Source organism: Callorhinchus milii, unplaced genomic scaffold, assembly GCF_018977255.1.
Source record: "Callorhinchus milii isolate IMCB2004 unplaced genomic scaffold, IMCB_Cmil_1.0 Scaffold1, whole genome shotgun sequence".
Taxonomy (NCBI): domain Eukaryota; kingdom Metazoa; phylum Chordata; class Chondrichthyes; order Chimaeriformes; family Callorhinchidae; genus Callorhinchus; species Callorhinchus milii.
In genome coordinates, this window is record NW_024704742.1 from 129,806,863 (window position 1) to 129,827,827 (window position 20,965).

At 46.0% G+C, this 20,965-nt stretch overlaps 1 protein-coding gene across 2 annotated transcripts in view; it reads left to right on the plus strand.

Moving 5' to 3' along the window:
- Positions 1-330: 330 nt before the first annotated feature.
- LOC103180998 (carbonic anhydrase IX) overlaps positions 331-20,965 on the plus strand; it is a 35,965-nt gene continuing 15,330 nt past the window's right edge. For both annotated transcript variants that reach the window (XM_007897177.2, XM_007897179.2), the window contains exons 1-7: positions 331-588; positions 7,136-7,165; positions 8,308-8,478; positions 9,291-9,433; positions 13,025-13,117; positions 18,951-19,017; positions 20,409-20,566. In XM_007897177.2, coding sequence (XP_007895368.1) covers positions 495-588; positions 7,136-7,165; positions 8,308-8,478; positions 9,291-9,433; positions 13,025-13,117; positions 18,951-19,017; positions 20,409-20,566 — 756 coding nt within the window. In that variant the 5' untranslated portion in view covers positions 331-494. The remainder of the gene's footprint in view (positions 589-7,135; positions 7,166-8,307; positions 8,479-9,290; positions 9,434-13,024; positions 13,118-18,950; positions 19,018-20,408; positions 20,567-20,965) is intronic.

Genomic DNA, 20,965 nt, shown 5'->3' on the forward strand with positions numbered 1-20,965 from the left:
AATTTTCTTTGTTACAAAACTGGATAGTTTTTTTTTGTAGCTCATTTACTTTATATACTGTTAAAAATCTTGGGGAAACTCATCAGCTGGACAAATAAAATGTGTTTTTGGTCCCTAAGCTTCACTACAATATAAAACTACATTTAATCCTGCTCTTTAACGGTATTAGAGGGAAAGTGTTAAAAATCTGGAATCACATTGCACGACAACAAAGATTTATTTTCTGTCTGGCAAAACAGTAATGTGGATCCAATGACTGACTGTCACCTTTAATTGTTGGTCGGAATTCAACACAGTGTGTCATTCACCTGACGTAAAACATCTAAACATTAGAGGAGGCAGAGTTACTGAATCATAGCTTCAAACGAAAGATTCTTAGGGTTACCAATGCCAGTGAGACTTTTATGTGCATCGGTATATGACAGCCACAGCAATTAAGCAAATACACTTGCAGTTCTTTATGCTACAGCAGAAATTTTAACATTCACAATATAATGCAGAGATTATTGGTTCTGTTACTGGTTCAGCTTTTATACGCTGGGAAGTGTACCTCAACTCCAGCTCCTCACCATGAAGAAAAGCACAAAGGTAAGATGATTTGATCCAAAGATGTAATACTGTGTTGACAAAGGCTCATTGATTTGAATTATACCTCAAGGGGCTAGAAAGCATTTGTTGATGTACAATATTTGCTCAGACCGTCTCAGAAACGTACTTTAATATCCAAAGTCCTCAAGAAACTGTTTACCACAGAGCTAAATTGCAAAGTGACGTCAAAGTGTTCAGTCCATTTAAATGTAAATACAAAATGAGTATTTAATTAAGTTATTAATTATTGAATTGTGCTCCACCTCCCTCTCACGGGCAATTGATTTCGAAGTGCATTTTGACAACTTTTAAAGCCACAGACTCACCCAAAATCTTAGCACACTTTGGGAAGTGATTCAGTGCAGTTTATCTGTATCAGAGGGTGGTTAGCCAGTTAACAAAATATCCAATTGAATGTTTTATTGAATGAGCCTGTGACATGTAAAAGGTAAATCTGGTAGCTCTGCTCTGTGTTTCATGTTGTGAGGATTATTGTCGTTTTACCTTAAGTTATCATGCTCTAAAATATAAAGTGAATCTGCATGTTTTGTTCTACACCTGAAAGGCTCTATACAGATATAATTTTTTATTGTGCTGTCAAGGAATAAGACCATTTCTACCTTATAGTGTAATACTATATCTCTGTTAAATGTTGCTGTATCTGTGTCCAACTGAGTGGTTCCAAAACAGGTTTTTGCATTAGTTTGAAGTGACGTTCATGCCAAATCGACATAAAATCTTCAACGTAACATAACAAAGAGCTGCATACACAGAGATGTATGTTAGCCTTGCAAGCCACAGCCTAAGCAGTACAGTTGTCCTAAGTGGATAAGCTGTAGGAAGCTTATTAGTGCTCTCAAAGGCAAGTTATACAGTTTGAGCTGGTTAAACTCCAGCAGTACCCTAACACACACTCTGGGTTCTTGCCAAACTAATACTCTCTGGCATTTGGTAAGCTGGATATGTTCTTCCAGAGGGAGAGTGCGCATTACATTCCAGATACAAGGACATTTCCATGTGCAGGTGGTACACACACATGTAAAGCTCCCAGTTTGGTTTGGATATTCTTTTTGTGGTTTTCTTGGTGTCTGACATATGTGGAAACCCATCACCGTGCTTATAGAGCATCCAAACCAAACTGAGAGTGTGTGTTGGGGTAACTTCTGGAGTTTAACCAGCCCAAAATGCGTACTTAACCATTGAGAGAACTGTCTTAAGCATAGAAATGGGTTTCTGAAAGTGTCAGACACCTGGCTGACAAGATAAAAACATAAGGGAGGCTAGATTTAGAATGCCTGGCGCTGCTGTATGCCTGTATTATAACTAGAACTATTGTTCCCAGATGATGACATCTTTCTTTTGGATATGAAGTTAAACCGAGGTCTCGACTGCCCGTTCAGGTGGATCCCATGGCACGGTTCAAAAAGAATAGCTAGTTTCTACCGATATCAATGTCAACAATCTCCCCAAATAAAATTGGTCACTCACCCTCATGGCTGTTTGTGGGACATCACTGTGCACAAATTGGCTGCCGGGTTCACCTTCATAATACATAGTCACAACACTTTACAGTATAACCTGTGAAACGCTCTGGGATGTGCTCATGAAAGGCACTATACCAAATTATTATTATCTTGCATTCTAAAAGGTGTGATCATCCTTCAGGTTTGAATTCTAGCTGCCACAACAGCTTGTTAACCTCCAGTTTTCAGTATTAGGCAGAGAGCTGGAGAAAAATCAAACCACTTCTGTATAGAAAAAACTCCTTACATCACTGTGAGGCATATTTACACACCTCAAGGTAACAATCCTGTTAAAATTTAAATAGTTCACACCAGTTTCCCTCAGCTGGAAGCAAAACCTTCAGCTCATCAGGATTTCCTCACTTGTGAGTTTTGTGTTTCCGCTTATTTCTAAAACGTTGAGGTTTATTCTGCGATGTTTCTTAATGGGAATCTCGAATAAGGAATCCTGTTAGAACTGACTGGAGGTGGACAGCTCAGGAAAAGAGTCCCTGTGGGTCAGTGCAATGCACTGCAGAAGTTGCCTTGTTTAACATTGCTCACATTTGGTACATGTGAGACTTTGTTTCCTTGTTCACCATAGCCCAAGATTTCACAATTACCTCATGAGCAGCTGCTGTGTATGCTACGGGGTAATGATTAAAGTCATTCTGCAAGGTACATAATAATAATGCTTGCATTTGGCATTTTGATGTAGCGCCTTATCAAGTCGTTGAGGCATAACAAATCGCTTCACAGGATATACTGTAAGTTGATTATCTTGTGTAAACGTAAAGCGGCAGCCAAATTGCACACACCAGTGCCCCACAAACAACCATGGCGTGAGTGAACAATTTTATTTGGGGGATTTATTGGTCAGGACACCGGAAAAAACTCCCATTTTTTGAATAGTGCTATGGGATTTTTACCATCCACCTGAACAGACAGACAGGATCTCGGTTTAATGACTCATCCAAAGGACAGCATCTCCGACAATGCAACACCCCCCCAGCACTGCATTGGGGTGTCAACTTAGACTTTGTGATTCCAAGTCCTGATGTGGGGCTTGAATCCATAACCTTCTGACTCAGAGGCGAGAGTGGTACCACTGTGCGAGGCTGACGCACATGATCGAGACTCGCTTTAGGCACCATTAGCTCAAGTGCGATTTGAATAAATCTGTTTATCTACATACTTAGAAAGGGTTCCATGAGCTGATGTTGGAATATTGTCGAATCTTGGAGTTTACATCAGTGCAAACATGAAGTGAATCCTAGTGGAACATTGCTGTGCACAATTGGCTGTTGCGTTTTGTACTCAAAATACACCCACAGTCAATTCACTTTACAATATATTCTGTGAAGCGCTTTGAGACGTCTCAACGACGTGACAAAGCACTATATCAAATGAAAGGATTATTATTGCACAGCAGAGCAGGTGTACGATTGACCCTATTACATAACTATCAATTCCTCGTGTACCTGACTTGACTTTGCTGTTACAGTATTTTGTACTTTATACAATGCGCCATCTGTGGAGAATTAACTGTTCGTCTTGGATGTTGTCTTTCTGGATGATAAACATTTCAAATAATGTAAGAAAAACTGCCATTCTCAGGGCTCTAATGAGATAAAAGATGTTTATTGCCTTTGGGCAATTGCTTGTACGCCAGAGCATTTAGTTTATGCAACATTTTCAGTTGCCTCTTTATATCAACAGTTAAACATTCTCTCGGTCTCAATGCATCACCAAATTTTGTGATCTAAATACAAACACAAATTAAGAATTGTTTTTTTGCGGGGGTGTAGTCTGATATATGTGGAAACCCTTCTCCGTACTTAAGTATATACAAACCAGACTGAGGGCCCACATATGCCAATTTGTCCATCTCAGTTTTCTGTATCTATTGCAGCATCAATGTGATTTCCCTAATTTGATATTTGAATGGGATCTAAAGTGTAATATTCTCAATCTAGATTGTGATTTCGGACTGAAATTGTGGGATTTGTAACTTGTGACTGAAATTGTGGGATTTGGTAACAAATTCCCGTAAAAAAAATCTGTATCTTTTATAGTTTCACATAAAATTACATAGCATCTACAGCACAGAAACAAGCCATTCAGCTCAATTAAACTAAACCCCAAATAATAAATAAAGTTGGCTAATCACCTAATGTCTGTTTGTAGGACATTGTCATGCATAAATTAGTTAACGCTTTTGCCTACAAAATATGATTATAATAATCTACAGTATATCCCGTGAAGCATTTTGAGACATCCTCCTGACATGATCAAATGCAACAATTATAACAAAAGCCTCCACCCATCCTAATTCCGTCTACCTAGCTTTCCCGCTGTTTTGTGAATCCCTTGTGAAACATTGGCAATTGTGTGTGTGCGTGTGTGAAGGGCGGTCAATAAAAATGGCATTGTTAAACTTAAATCTTGCAACAAGTAAATGTGCTTTATTATTCAACTCAGAAGGGACAGTTTTTTGATTAAAACTTAGCCAATGTAACAATACAGAGATTTCACAACTGCTGTCAATTTCTTTTTAATTTGCATCACCCTAGAGTGAACCAAAGTGAAATCGAATCATATAAAATAAATAGTGGAGTGCATCCTAACAAACATTGTACAACAAATCAGAGGGTGGTACAGTCACTCACTCTGGTGCTGCCAACTATAACAACAACAACTTGGATTTATATAGCGCCCTCCATGCCGGACGGCGTCTCAGAGCGCTTCACAGTAACGGAGACCCGGGGCCGAGCCAAGGGGAGGGGGAGGGAGGTGACCAAAGGTGCGGTCGAAAAGAAAAGTTTTCAGCAGAGACCTGAAAATAGGAAGAGAGGGAGCGAGGCGAAGGGAGTGAGGAAAGGAGTTCCAGAGCCTCGGGCATAGTGGCTGAAGGCACGGCCGCCGAGGGTGGAGCGGAAGAAGGAGGAGGCCAGACCCGGAAAGTGAATCTATGTGCACTGTCTATGATTTCACAGTTTGTGGGATTGATACAACCTACACAAATAAAGCCTGAAATCTTTTCCATGAGTATCCAATTGTCTGAAACAGAACTGTACCTCTGACCTAACTTTATAACAAGCAGGTCTCAAACAAGCTGATCATTGCACCAGTTCAGATTTTAGCCCAAGGAAAACCTTAACAAAAACTCCAGCTATCAGGGTTGTCTTAATTCTGATGTAGAGTTACTAGCACAGCAGTTTGGAGCTATCTCTATTTGTGGAGTCCTGTAGCCTATATTAGTCAGAGCACTCACTTCACAAGCGAGAGGACCTGGGTTTGATTCCTGGGCAGGGCGAAACCTTAAGCAATTTTCTATACTCCGCTTGCCACTGTTTACTTAGCAGCAAGTAGGAACTCGCTTGTTAGTCGATTGGCAGATAATTTTCTGGGGTAATATCCCTTCAAAAAAAACCAATTTGATCACTCGTCCACTGCTGTGCACAATTGACTGCCGTGTTTCACCAACACAATATACAGTCGATTCACTTTACGGTATATTCTGTGAAGCGTTTTGAGACGTCTCGAGGACATGATAAGGTGCTACATCATATGCAAGGATTATCATTATCATCTCATCACTGAGGAGATGCTGCTTGCCTCCCCCACAAGGAGGATAGTCACCACAAAAGATCAAGTTACTCCCCTTCTTTAACAAAGGAAGAGAGTTCAGCCAAATGCTGAATTATTAACTGTTCCCAAGCTGTCTTTGATGCTGAGCCCATTAGTTTAATTACATCAGTGAAGCTTCATTCATTCACTTCCATTGCCATGTGATCCCAAGATCACAAGATCAGGTTGGTTGAAGAAGTTCCTTCAGCCCATCTGATCTTATCCTTCAGAACACCCACCCTACCGACCTCTCGACACAGTACCAAGCTGCTTTTTAAATATCCAGTGGCCTGGCCTACAAAACACTTCCTGGTAATCTGTTCCACTCATTAAAGAAAATCTTCCTGGTGTCTGTCCTGAAATTGGCCTTTGCAACTCTAAACCTATGTCCTTTTGATGTACTGTTTTAAGCTTTCCCGAGACACTATGGTGAGACAGGAATTGTCCTCATTGTTACTGAAAAATAGGTACAGGCTGCTGTGCTCTCTTTCCCTGCCAGTGTTGAGGCACTTATCACAATACAGGAAGCATTGATCTTCGAGCCCAGAGATAAGAATGAGCCAGGTTCAGTTTTGTTTCAAAAATCATGAATGAAGTTAATGACCTTTTCTCCAAATTGCCTTGAAGTCCTACAGCTGCATTCCTCCCCTACAATGGAAATGTTTGGGTGAAAACACTTGTTATTAAATTTGATGAAAAACAAATCTCAAATAAATCCAGGAGAAAACAATCCCAGTTCTGAAGGCCTGCAAAGGGGTAGTTTAGTGCAGGCATCTTGCTTTCTGATGGGCTTTGTTTGAGCTTTTCTCTGTCAAGCAGCAGAAAGCTAAAGTTGACTGAGAATGTGACTTCTGGTTCACGAGTAATACGTTCACCTGCAAATTACACTGACGGAAAGACTGTATATTTGTGGGCGAAATGCGGCAGCCAATTGCGCACAGCAGTGTCCCAAAAACAGTCGTAGATTGAAGTGACCAATTTTTTTTTGAGGGATTATTATCAGGTGTGTGGAGTAACGAAACTTGCCCAAGCTTTCGCCCTGCCTGGAATCCAACCCAGGTCTCTTGCGTACAAAGCGAATGCTCTACCCACTGAGCTACAGGACTCCGATAGATCACAAATAACTGAACAGCAGTGAATGCAGAGTGTCTATTGTGATAAATTCAAGGTACCCATTCCTTATTTGTTGAAACAATGCTGGCAATACTGGCACAATCAACTGTTTATCTGATGCAGTGTCACCAACAAAATGCAGTCACTACATTTTACAGTAAATACTGTGAAGCATTTTGAGACATCCTCCCAACATGAAAGAAGCTATGTCAAATGCAAGGATTATTATTATTTATCATTATTAATTTGAACCCAGTTGTTAACTCTGTCATACTAATGACTCTTTTTCTTTTCCCCCTAAGGTAATTCACATGGCCATTGGAGTTATGAAGGTAATAGTTAATTGAACGGTTCTTCTTTGGCCTTAACAGTTATGGCAAAGATTAACAATTAATGCACAACAGCCACACAGCACTATCAAACATTTAAACCTAGCTATAAACCACTTCCTTGTACAGCTATCAAACTGTGGGTCTGTATTATGTTCTTGTGTTTCAGAGGTAATAACACTTCTAATTATAGAGGGCTCAATTTTGCGGTATTTCTCGATTATTTCCTAATCTAAATTCAATCTTGTAATTAAGGAATCTGTGCAGTGACTCACATGAGATTTTCAGAGGATGAAGCCCTTTCAGCCCATTTGATCTCATCCTTCCAGAACACCAACCCGACTGTCCTTTCATCGTAGCATCAAAGCTATTTTGTTACATAAGTCTGCATGTCCTAACTTTAACCACCCTTCCTGGTAACAATTATTCCAGTTGATCATTATTCTCTGGGTAAAGTTACACCTCCTGAAATTCCGCTATGCATCTTTAGGCTTATGTACCTCTTGTTCTGCCGCCACGGTGAATCCAAAAATATTGTGCTGGTTTACTTTCTTAATCCCATTTAAACCTTTTACATTAGGAGCTCACCTTCTCGAGAGAAACCCATTCCGAATATGGATTGGCGAGTGGCATTCCCATGAGTCAGGGTCATGGATTTCCAGATACTGAATGGGACACGTACTAACAGGGAACTATTTGATACCAAGCATTCTGTCTCACAAAGGATGTGTTTCTCAGTGTTGGTGTATTGGTTAAATCACTAAATAATAGACAATGGCAGATCAAGTGTTTGAAATCTGGATTTGTGTTTACAATGTTAATTATAACTATTCCGAGCAGAATCAATGTGCAAGGAGAAATGAATAGATAAAAAGATGTTAAAATTAACAATTGTTTGTAAATATAATTTTATTAAAAAATGATGAGTTTAATACCTTTCAGGATAGCACACAGTGAACATTTAGAGATTCTCATTCAAGAGACTGGTTGTCTCATCATCCACTGGAACACAAGAGTCGCTAATCTCAGAGTATTGCCTCTGACAGAAATACCTTATTGTAAACTGTTGCAAGTGTAGAGAATAGAGGTGATAAATTTACTAAGTTACATCAGATGAATAGGCATACTTTGCTTTCCTTCTTCAGGTAAGGAAGCCTGGAGCAAAGACTACAAACTGTGTGAGGGACATGCACAGTCTCCTATCAATATTGTCGTAAGAAAAACTTTGCTGAAGACAAGCCTAGTGCCAATCACCGTTGAAGGTTACAATTTACCAGAAGCAGATTTACTCACCTTGTCCAACAATGGACATACAGGTAAACACTTCCTTCTTAGTGGGGAAGTTTTATTCAGCGGTTTTGGGAGAGGGTGGCTGGAGAGACTTATGTTCCTTTCTAGGAGATTTCCTGGAGAAAACCCTCTGCATAGCGAGTGGTTTTGTTGGTGGTCACAGGGCGGTGATGCCAATGTGTTACACTCAGGACTAAAACAACCAATTTGTTATAAATTTAAGCACTTTGAAAAGTCTTCACAACTTGAAACGGGAATCAATTTATTGTGATTGTATTGTAAGTTTGTTTATCAGGAAAACTTTCGTAATCGGTTTCCTTGTGATAGTCACGAAACATTGCAAATTTCCTATAGTTGGATAATTAATGGCACTCACACTCATTTCTGCCAACAGACTCCCCCACCCCTACCCCCACTACCCGTCTCTCACTCACAGGCACCTTCCTGGATTCTCGACACAGTCGAGCCCAAGTCCCATCTGCTGTGTTGGAGGCAGAATTGGAGTAAAGAAAGCTCAGAGCAAACCAACTTCATTCAGTTGATTTCCTGTTCTGCTGCACTGAAATTCAGCACCAAAAGAGTGAGGGTATTGCCTTGCATTGTACCATGATGTTGGGGGGGAAGCTCTGGCTGCCTTGCTGAGAATGGGAATTCACAATGTGTCTATCCTACATTTCCACATTGCGGCGATGAACTCGCCCCCCAAACGATAAATATTGTTCATAGGAACAGCTTGTTAGAATGTAAAACTATGTGAAATTACAATTGATTGGGAAATGGAGCCAGTGAATATAAGAGTAAGGGAATAAAGATTGTGTGTTATTTTATTCTTCTCAAGTCCAACTTTCGCTCCCGGATACAATGAGCATAACCAGCGGTCTGTCACAGACATACAGAGCAGCTCAGCTACACCTTCACTGGGGGTGTGGAGATACCCTGGGATCAGAGCACACAGTGGACAGCACCCGCTATCCTGCCGAGGTAACAATGTAAACTCTTATTCGAAAAGAGAAGGAACTTTCTCCTTTGTCTCGACTATGCCAACTCCCTGCTTGTCGGCCTTCACAACTCTTCCCTCCACAAGCTGCAGATTATTAGGAATTCTGCAGCTCATGTCCTAACCTGCACCAGGCTCCATGACACCATCACACCCATCTTCGCTCGGCTCCACTGGCTCCCCATCCCTTGCTCCTTCCTACCTCAGTGACCTGCTAATCTTTTGTCAACCTGTCCACTCACTCTGCTCAGCAGACTCCGGCCTGCTCCACATCGCCCACCTGGCCTGCGCCACCATTGACGATCGGGCCTTCAGCCTCTACGCCCCCACCCTTTGGAATTCCATCCCACATTCCCTTTGCCTCGCTCTCTCCCTTGCCTCTTTCAAGGCACATCTCAAGACCCTCCTCTTCAACCATGCCTTTGGCTACCCTCCTAATCCTTCCTGCCCTCCACCCTCCCTTACCCCAAGCCCGACTACTCAGATCCAAATCCCTGACTGTCCCATGCCTTGGGACTGCCTTCTGACGTGAAAGGCTCTATACAAATGTAATTGTGTATTGCATTATCCTGGCTGACAATCCCCCAAACAAAATTAACCATTCACTTCATGGCTGTTTGTGGAACAATGCTTTGCGTAAATTGGTTGCCGCATTCATGCACAAAATATACAGTCACTCCACTTTACAACAACAACAAGATTCCATTTATAAAGCGCCTTTCACGTCAGGAGGACGTCCCAAGGCGCTGCACAGTTGGGTCAGGACCCGAGCAGGGGGAAATGGTCAGGGTGAGGGGAGGGAAGGGAGGGAGCGAGGAGGGGGGAAATGGTCAGGGTGAGGGGAGGGAAGGGAGGGAGCGAGGAGGGGGGAAATGGTCAGGGTGAGGGGAGGGAAGAGAGGGAGCGAGGAGGGGGAAGAGAGTCGAGAGGGGAGCTGAAGGCTCGGTCAAAGAGAAAGGTTTTGAGACCGGCCTTGAAGGAGGAGAGGGAGGAAGCAAGGCGAAGGCACTGGGGGATGGAGTTCCAGAGCCTCAGGGCTGAGAGACTGAAGGCCCGACCACCGATGGTAGGGCGATTGGGGCGGGGGACGTGGAGCAGACCGGAGCCGGAAGAACGGAGGGTACGGGCAGGTAGGTAGGGGGATAGTAGGTCAGAGAGGTAGGAGGGAGCAAGGCCGTGGATGGCCTTATAGGTGAGGATGAGGATTTTGAAATCAATCCTCTGGGGGATGGGGAGCCAGTGGAGACGAGCGAGGGTGGGAGTGATGTGGTCCCGAAGCCTGGTGCGGGACAGTACATGAGCTGCAGAGTTCTGAATGACCTGCAGCTTGTGGAGGGAGGTGGCAGGAAGGCCGGCGAGGAGAGAGTTCCCATAGTCCATAGTGACGAAGGCGTGGACCAGGGTTTCAGCAGCGTGAGGGGTGAGGTAGTACCGTAGTCTGGCGATGTTCCAGAGGTGATGGAAGGCAGTGCCAGTTGTGGTGTGGATGTGAGGGAGAAAGGACAGCTCACGGTCGAACAAAACGCCGAGGTTCCTGACTGGCTTTGAGAGGTGGAGAGTGCAGCCTTGGATGCAGAACATCATATGAAGCGCTTTGAGAAGTCCTCCCAACGTGAAAGGCGCTATATCAAATATAAGGATTATCATTATAGTTAATTTCACAATTTGGAGAAAAAACAATGACTGTTGTGTTCACTGCCCTATTCATGGGTCAGATTGATTTAATGATACACAGACTGTAACAAAATGTCTTTACACAGAGGGTCCTTGTAATGTGGAAATTGCTGTTTTGCATGTTATCGGGTAAGTGGTTCCTGAGTATAATTAGTTCCAATGAAGAATTAAATAAGGACTCCTTGACTGAAATAGGTCATACGATACTCATGCACAGTGTAGCGTCTCTTTGCAAGAAATATTAATAAACCTTAGCATGATGTAAACAGATTGGAGAAGCAGCGGGAGGAATCAATGGGGGGGGTCTTGAGAATAAGATTACACTCTGTGTTTTTTGGAGTCCTCACACAGGCAGGCCCCTGAACCAAAAATAAAGCAGTACAACAGTTGACAACTTCAAGGTAGTAACTTGTAGTAACTTGGAGTAGAGTCCTGTAGAATACTAGTTAGAGCGCTCACCTTGCAAGTGAAAGGACCCAGATTTGATTCCCATGCGGAGCAAAACCTTAGGCAAGAGCCCTTACCCCACACACCTCTATTTAGCAGTAAGTAGGAACCCAATTGGTAGTCAATTGGTGGATAGCTTCCTAGAGATAATATTCCCTCCACAAAACAATCTACAGCGGTTTGTGGGACACTGCTGTGCACAATTGGCTGCTGCATTCCGCCCACAAACCATATTTTCAATCCACTTTACAATATATCGTGTGAAGCGCTTTGAGACGTCTTAACCACACTCGCCTGGTTCGAGTCCTACCTCACAAACCGCCAGCAGTACATCTGCACAAACGGCTTCTCCTCCCACTCTCACCTGGTGATCTGCGGGGTACCCCAAGGATCCATCCTTGGCCCCCTGCTCTTTCCAATCTACATGCTCCCTCTTGGGGATGACATTCGCAGACATGGGGTACACTTCCACGTGTATGTGAACGACACCCACCTCTATTTTTCCACCTCTCTTTGCGACCCCCAGTCCCCTGATGTTCTGTCAGCCTGCTTATCAGATCTCAGGAGCTGGATGAGCGTGAATTTCCTTCAGCTGAACGTTGACAACGACATACTCTTTGGCTCTCGTCAACGTCTAAAATCTCAAGGTTCTCACCTCCTCCACCTACCTGACCTGCCCCTAAAACTCTCCGAACCCGTACGCAACCTGGGCGTCAGGTTCGACCCCCAATTATCCTTCCTCCCCCACTTACGGTTCCTCACCAGAACTGCTTTCTTCCACCTCCGATGCATTGCCTGCATTCACCAATATCTCTCTCCGAAAGCCTCACCCTTGTCTTCAAATCCCTCCACTCCTCTGCAGCCCCCTAGCTCTCTGACCTCTCTCCTCAAAACAGTGCCCATTGCCTTTGTTCCTCCGGGTCTGGCCTCCTCCTTGTCCCCCGAGTCCTCCTCTCCACCCTGGGTGGGCGTGCCTTCAGACCTTTCTTTTTGACCGCGGCTTTGGTCACCTTCCCCCCCCTCCCCCTGGCTCGGTCCCGGGAACCTAAACTGTAAAGAGCTCTGAGACGCCGTCCGGTGTGGAGGGCGTTTTATAAATCCAAGTTGTTGTTGTTGTTGTTTAGCCACTACGCCCCGAGGCTCTGGAACTCCCTTCCTCACTCCCTTCGTCTCGCTCCCTCCCTTCCTATTTTCCAGTCTCTGCTGAAGACCTTTCTTTTCGACTGCACCGTTGGTCACCTTTCTCCCCCTCCCCCTGGGTCGGCCCCGGGATCTGTCACTGTGAAACGCTCTGAGACGCAGGTCCGGAGTGGTGGGCGCTATATATATATATATCCAAGTTGTTGTTGTGGTTGTTAACGGAATGATAGGGTGCTCTATTAAATGCAAGGATTATTATTATTAGAACTTGTAATTTATTATTATATTATAACGTGTAATTTTCAATTTTCCAGATCCACTTTGTCCATTTCGCTGCTAAATACGGAAGTCTGCAAGAGGCAATGCACAAGGATGATGGGCTAGCTGTTCTGGGGGCATTTTTTGAGGTAACATTTCAACACCATATTTTTCAAATAGGACTACGGCATCTTAACATTCACCTGAACAGGCAGACCGGCCTTGGTTTAACATGTCGTCTGAAGGATGGTGACTCCACAACTCCAGCACCGTATTAAACTATGAGTTCAAAGTCACTGGAGTGGGGATTTGAACCCACAAAACCAGACTCAGAGATAGCAGTGATACCGACTGAGCCAGGCTGGCATCTAAAATACAACGGTTATTATATTCAGTACACAGCAGTGAATCGGGAATGCGTAAAAGTGCCTGCAAACACAGATTAGCCCAAGTGCGAGGAGGATTGGGAGTCAAATGCTTTGTGACCCTTTGAAATGTCGTTCACTTCATGGCTGTTTGCGAGGATTCATCTGCCATTCCTCTGCTGGTTTCCGTTTCTGTTAAGTTGGTATCGATGTGGGAGGAGGCATCAAAGTTTCCTGTTCAAGCAGAATCAGGACAAAAGCAAAGTGCATATATATACATGCGCACATGTGTGTGTATGTACAGAGTGTAGGGGGTGGTGGGTGGCATGAGACAGTGTATCTGTGTGCCTGTGGTGGTGGTGGGCACTGCATACTGTCTGGTAATGTCACCCCCGTCTTCAATCTCCCATCTCCTTCACACCATGATAAGTGGGAGGTTTCTGTCGAGCGAAATGGAGAGGACAGGAGAGGTGAGCGGCGTCTGACACTCATCGTGTCCCAGTGTTTGACTGCACTGTAACCTTGCCTGATGCAGTGTTAGCTCTCTCGTGTCTGAGTCAGAAGGTTGTGGGTTCAAGCCCCACGTTGAGACTCAGAATCACAATATTTAAACTGACATTCCAATCAGTGCTGGGGGTATATTTCAATGTTTGTGGGTGTCTATATCTCTATCGCAGACACTCTCTCATTCCTCGTCTGCCTGTGTTTCTCCCTCTATCTGTATCTCAGTCTGTGTTCCTCACTCCTTCCCTGAGTCTGTCTATCTGTCGGTCTGTCTCTCTCTCACTGTGTGTGTTCGTAACAAGCCATTTGGCCCAACTAATCAATGCCAGTGTTTATACTCCACATGAGGCTCCACCCCTCATAAACCCCTGTATTACCTTCTCATTGATGTAAACAACAAGTTCCTCTTAAATACATTGATGCTTTTTGCTTCTCATTATGTCTCAGTCGCTCACACACATTGCTTGTTCAATTTCCTCTCTGTCGGAATTCAAAATCCTCGTCCTTGTCTTCAAAGCCCTTCACGGCCTTGCTTCTCCCTACCTCTGTGACCTGCTAAATCCATAAATAAAACAAATTTGGTTACTCAATCCACAACTGCTTGTGGGACGCTGCTGTGTGCAATTGGCTGCCACTTTTCTCCCACAAAATATACAGTCAATTCACTTTACAGTGTATTCTGTGAAGCGCTTTGAGACGTCTAAAAGAAGTGATAAACTATAACAACAACAACAACAACAAGATTCCATTTATAAAGCGCCTTTCACGTCAGGAGGACGTCCCAAGGCGCTGCACAGTTGGGTCAGGACCCGAGCAGGGGGGAAATGGTCAGGGTGAGGGGAGGGAAGGGAGGGAGCGAGGAGGGGGAAATGGTCAGGGTGAGGGGAGGGAAGAGAGGGAGCGAGGAGGGGAAGAGAGTCGAGAGGGGAGCTGAAGGCTCGGTCAAAGAGAAAGGTTTTGAGACCGGCCTTGAAGGAGGAGAGGGAGGGAGCAAGGCGAAGGCACTGGGGGATGGAGTTCCAGAGCCTGGGGGCTGAGAGGCTGAAGGCCCGACCACCGATGGTAGGGCGGTTGGGGCGGGGGACGTGGAGCAGACCGGAGCCAGAGGAACGGAGGGTACGGGCAGGTAGGTAGGGGGATAGTAGGTTGGAGAGGTAGGAGGGAGCAAGGCCGTGGATGGCCTTGTAGGTGAGGATGAGGATCTTGAAATCAATCCTCTGGGGGATGGGGAGCCAGTGGAGGCGAGCGAGGGTGGGAGTGATGTGGTCCCGAAGCCTGGTGCGGGACAGTACACGAGCTGCAGAGTTCTGAATGACCTGCAGCTTGTGGAGGGAGGTGGCGGGAAGGCCGGCGAGGAGAGAGTTCCCATAGTCCAGCCTTGAGGTGACAAAGGCGTGGACCAGGGTTTCAGCAGCGTGAGGGGTGAGGTAGTGCCGTAGTCTGGCGATGTTCCGGAGGTGATGGAAGGCGGTGCCAGTTGTGGTGCGGATGTGAGGGAGAAAGGACAGCTCAGGGTCGAACAAAACGCCGAGGTTCCTGACTGGCTTTGAGAGGTGGAGAGTGCAGCCTTGGATGCTGATGGTGTCAGCGCCTGAGGTGCGGAGGCGCTGACGTGAGCCAATCAGGAGGGCCTCGGTTTTTCGCACGTTGAGCTGAAGAAAGTTGTCTCTCGTCCAAGACTCGACATCGGACATCGGTGGTCGTGGAGTTGAGAGTAGAGGAGGAAAGGTAGAGTTGGGTGTCATCCGCATACATGTGGATGATGTCTGCGGATGATGTCACCAAGGGGGAGCATATAGAGGGTGAAGAGGAGGGGACCGAGGACAGAGCCCTGAGGGACACCACATGAGACAGTGCGGGGGGTGGAGGAGAAGCCATTTGTGGAGACAAAGTGAAGACGGTGAGAAAGGTACGACCTAAACCACTCAAGGACAGTGCCTTGAAGGTTGAGGTGGGAGGACAAGCGGTGGAGTAGGATAGCGTGGTCGACCGTATCGAATGCTGCCGATAGGTCGAGGAGGACGAGGAGGCAGAGGGAGCCCTGGTCACAGATGGTCAGGATATCATTGGTGACCTTGACCAGGGCAGTTTCTGTGCTATGGGCAGCACGGAAACCTGACTGAAGGGGTTCGAAAAGTGAATGGGTGGAAAGGAAAGAGCGCAGTTGGGAGGCGACAACTCTTTCCAGGACCTTGGAGAGAAAGGGGAGGTTGGAGATGGGCCGGTAGCTTGATAGCTGCGACGCATCAAGGGAGGGTTTTTTCAGGGTGGGCGTGATGGTGGCAGTTTTTAAGGGAATGGGGACAGAGCCAGAGGAGAGGGACAGGTTGACGATGTCGGTGATATGTGGGGCAAGAAAGTGGAGCTGGGAGATAAGGAGTGGAGTGGGGATGGGGTCAAGGGAGCAGGTGGTTGGTTTTAGGGATAGGATGAGTTTGGTGACAGAGGGTGGGGAAACGGGTACAAAAGTGAGTAGGGGAGGATGGGTAGCAGTCGGAGTGTGGGAGTGAGGAGGTGGGGGGTTGGTGGATGTTGGAGGGGAAGTGACCGCGGAGCGGATTCCCTTGATCTTGGATTCAAGGAAATCCAGCATCTCCTCGCAGTGAAGGTTGGAGGAGATGATCTGCGCGGGGTGGTGGGGGGGATGGAGGAGTCGGGTTGTGGTGGAAAACAGTAGCCTGGGGTTGTTCTTCGCCTCCAGGATTATCCTGGAGTAGAAGGACGACTTGGCCGAGGCTAGAGTGGAGCGGTAAATTTTGAGGAGGTCCAGCCAGATTTGTCGGTGGACCGTTAGGCCAGATTTGACACAGGTGCGTTCAGCGGCCCGCACCTGGCTTTTCAGTGAGCGGAGGTGGGTGGTGTACCAGGGGGAGGAGCGGGAGTATGAGACAGTGCGGGAAGTGATGGGGGCAAGAGTATCGAGTGTGGAGGAGAGGGTATTGTTGAGGAGGGAGAGAGGAGAAGAGGGGTCGGTGAGGGTTGAAGGCCAGAGGGAGAGGAGTTAAGAGGACTCCAAGGCATCGGTTAGGGATTGTGGGGGTAACTTCTTCCAAGGGCGGTAGAAGATGGTGGTGGGTCTGGTGGAGGTGGGGAGGGGGGTGGAGGTGGTGAAGGAGATGAAGTGGTGGTCAGAGATGGCCTTGTCGGTAATAGTGACATCCAAGACACTGAGGCCCCGGGTGATCACCAAATCGAGTGGGTGGCCGTGACTGTGAGTGGGGGAGTTTATGTGTAAGGAGAGGTTGAGTGAGGAGAGCAGGGAAGAGAAGTCTGAGGAGAGGAGGCACAGTGAGTTGCGAATGTAACAAGGTGGAGATGCAGGGAGGAGGAAGAGAATAGAGCTTGGGAAGAACAAGAGAGGAAAGATCTGTCACAACCATTGTACACAGGAAGACAGAGTCCTCAATTAATGCACAACTTCACTATGGATCATGATCTAATTTAAAGGGGTATAATCCCTTCATTGACATGTCTCAATTATTTAAAGGCTCTGGCGCATCATAGACTGGAATTGGTGTGTTTTCTGTTTGTAGCCAGGAGTTGGAGGCCCATCTCCAACCTCCCCTTTCTCTCCAAGGTCCTGGAAAGAGTTGTCGCCTCCCAACTGCGCTCTTTCCTTTCCACCCATTCACTCTTCGAACCCCTTCAGTCAGGTTTCCGTGCTGCCCATAGCACAGAAACTGCCCTGGTCAAGGTCACCAATGATATCCTGACCATCTGTGACCAGGGCTCCCTCTGCCTCCTCGTCCTCCTCGACCTATCGGCAGCATTCGATACGGTCGACCACGCTATCCTACTCCACCGCTTGTCCTCCCACCTCAACCTTCAAGGCACTGTCCTTGAGTGGTTTAGGTCGTACCTTTCTCACCGTCTTCACTTTGTCTCCACAAATGGCTTCTCCTCCACCCCCCGCACTGTCTCATGTGGTGTCCCTCAGGGCTCTGTCCTCGGGCCCCTCCTCTTCACTCTCTATATGCTCCCCCTTGGTGACATCATCCGCAGACATGGAGTTAACTTCCACATGTATGTGGATGACACCCAACTCTACCTTTCCTCCTCTATTCTCAACTCCACGACCACCGATGTCCTGACAGCTGCCTGTCCGACATCGAGTCTTGGACGAGAGACAACTTTCTTCAGCTCAACGTGCGAAAAACCGAGGCCCTCCTGATTGGCTCACGTCAGCGCCTCCGCACCTCAGGCGCTGACACCATCAGCATCCAAGGCTGCACTCTCCACCTCTCAAAGCCAATCAGGAACCTCGGCGTTTTGTTCGACCCTGAGCTGTCCTTTCTCCCTCACATCCGCACCACAACTGGCACCGCTTTCCATCACCTCCGGAACATCGCCAGACTACGGCACTACCTCACCCCTCACGCTGCTGAAACCCTGGTTCACGCCTTTATCACCTCAAGGCTGGACTATGGAAACCTTCTCCTCGCCGGCCTTCCCGGCACCTCCCTCCACAAGCTGCAGGTCATTCAGAACTCTGCAGCTCGTGTACTGTCCCGCACCAGGCTTCGGGACCACATCACTCCCACCCTCACTCGCCTCCACTGGCTCCCCATCCCCCAGAGGATTGATTTCAAGATCCTCATCCTCACCTATAAGGCCATCCACGGCCTTGCTCCCTCCTACCTCTCCAACCTACTATCCCTCTACTTACCTGCCCGTACCCTCCGTTCCTCCGGCTCCGGTCTGCTCCACGTCCCCCGCCCCAACCGCCCTACCATCGGTGGTCGGGCCTTCAGCCTCTCAGCCCCCAGGCTCTGGAACTCTATCCCCCAGTGCCTTCGCCTTGCTCCCTCCCTCTCCTCCTTCAAGGCCGGTCTCAAAACCTTTCTCTTTGACCGAGCCTTCAGCTCCCCTCTCGACTCTCTTCCCCCTCCTCGCTCGCTCCCTCCCTTCCCTCCCCTCACCCTGACCATTTCCCCCTCCTCGCTCCCTCCCTTCCCTCCCCTCACCCTGACCATTTCCCCCTGCTCGGGTCCTGACCCAACTGTGCAGTGCCTTGGGACGTCCTCCTGACGTGAAAGGCGCTTTATAAATGGAATCTTGTTGTTGTTGTTGTTGTTGTTGTTTCAAGCAGTACAGTTGTTTATATGTGTTGCAGGTTGGACCACAGGAGAACGAACATTACAATCACATTTTTAAAAAGCTTGAAGATATTACAGAGGAAGGTAAGTGTTTTCTTTCGCAGCCTGCCATATCACACACCAAAAGCTCTTCACTGTTTCATTAGTTTTTCTTGACCCCTTTGCAGTTGAGGTAATGGAGCCAATACATAGTGAACCTATCCAGACACCCTCCTCAACATCTGTGGAGAAGTTCCACCTAGGTCTAGATTTACTCAATTCGTGCCTCCGTGCCTGTGGGGGGTACCTTGTCATGCAATCTCTGTGTCTATTTCCATCTTTTCTCTGTCTCTATCCTCAATCTTTCTGTAATAATAATAATAATCCTTACATTTGAGATAACACTTTATCACGTCGTTGATAAGGCACTATATCAAATAGCGCTTCACAGAATATATTGTATCGATTGACTGTGTATTTTGTGGACGAAATGCGGCAGCCAATTGCACACAGGAATGTCCCACAAACAATCGTGGATTGAGTGATCAATTTTTTAAAAGAAACTGAGGGATTATTACCACCAATCGACTAACGACTGTGTTCCTACTTACTGCTAAATAAACAGGGTGTGGAGTAAGGAAACTTGCCTAAGTTTCACCCGCACTGACCACAAAGGAAAAAGAACTTTCATAATACTGGGGTAGGGCAGATGGGTGTTCAAGTGTCAACAGCTGCCTTTCCCACTTCAACCTTCAACATCTTATCTGTCTATAAAGCATTGGCTGTATTTGCCAGGAATGTAACTGCACATAAAGGTGTGGCCTATGCAAACTGGTTTATTATAATGAGACTCCTCAGTCAGGAGTAACCTGACACACACTGTGTAACACTGTGGGGTGCCTGAACAGACTCAACTTTTAGACTTGTAACAAGTTTCCTTCTTATAATAAATACGGAAGATACATCGCAGGACTATTGGGGTAAAATTTGCAATCAGCGAGAATTTAAGGAGCGCTTTAAGAAATTCTGCAAATTTTATCCCAATCATCTTATTTTTGATTTCCCCTCCCCTCTTCAAAATTACATTAAGTTCTGTATTAAAATAAATCCATTTGGCTGTTCAGTGGACTTTATAGATCCCATGGCTCTATTCGAAAAAAGAGGGAGTTTCTCTCTCCCAGTCGACAAATCCTCCAAATAAAATTGGTCGCTCACTCCATGGCTGATTGTGGGACATCGCTATGTTAAATTGACTGCTGCATTTGTCCACAAACTGCAGTCAGAAAACACTTCACAATAAATCCTATGAAATACCTTGAGACATCCTCCCGACGTGAAAGGGGGTATACCAATTGCAAGGATTATTATTCTTGATTTTTTATTTATATGAATCTAAGTCTGATGCGTTTGTGACTTGTACAGACAGTTTTTTGATATTTAAACTTTTCTTCAGCCGATTGTATGACACCCATGGTATGAATGTGGTTGCATTTTAGGTAGCAAAGTATCCATCCCTGGCTTTGATATCAAGAACTTGTTGCCCCGTCAATTGGGCCACTATTTCCGATACAGCGGGTCACTGACCACTCCTCCCTGCGATCAGACTGTTAACTGGACTATATTCAAAGACACAATCCAAATTTCCCAATTGCAGGTATGTATCCAATTAATGTGCAAATGGAATTTACCTCCCAATATGGAATTACGGTGCTATCCTCCTTCAGGGAAAAGTAATGGGGTCTCCCAATGATTGAGTTGACTCCTCCATCACAGGCATGGAGAAAGGAGCTTGACCAACTCTTTGAGATGTATTCAGTGATCCATATCAGAGAGCCAATTTTGTCCACAGCACTGTTGATGGTTGGCTCATCAATGGAAAGTGGAAAGATAAGCCCCCTCTGCATGTCAAACACAACCTCAACTGAGACTGTCCTAATCCTTTAGGACCCTATCAGTGAGAGCAATGAGAGCAGCAATTTCATTCTAATCAATTTGGAGACTAGTTTCATGAGTCAGTGTAACTTACATGGGGTTTTGCACCGGAGTAGCACTG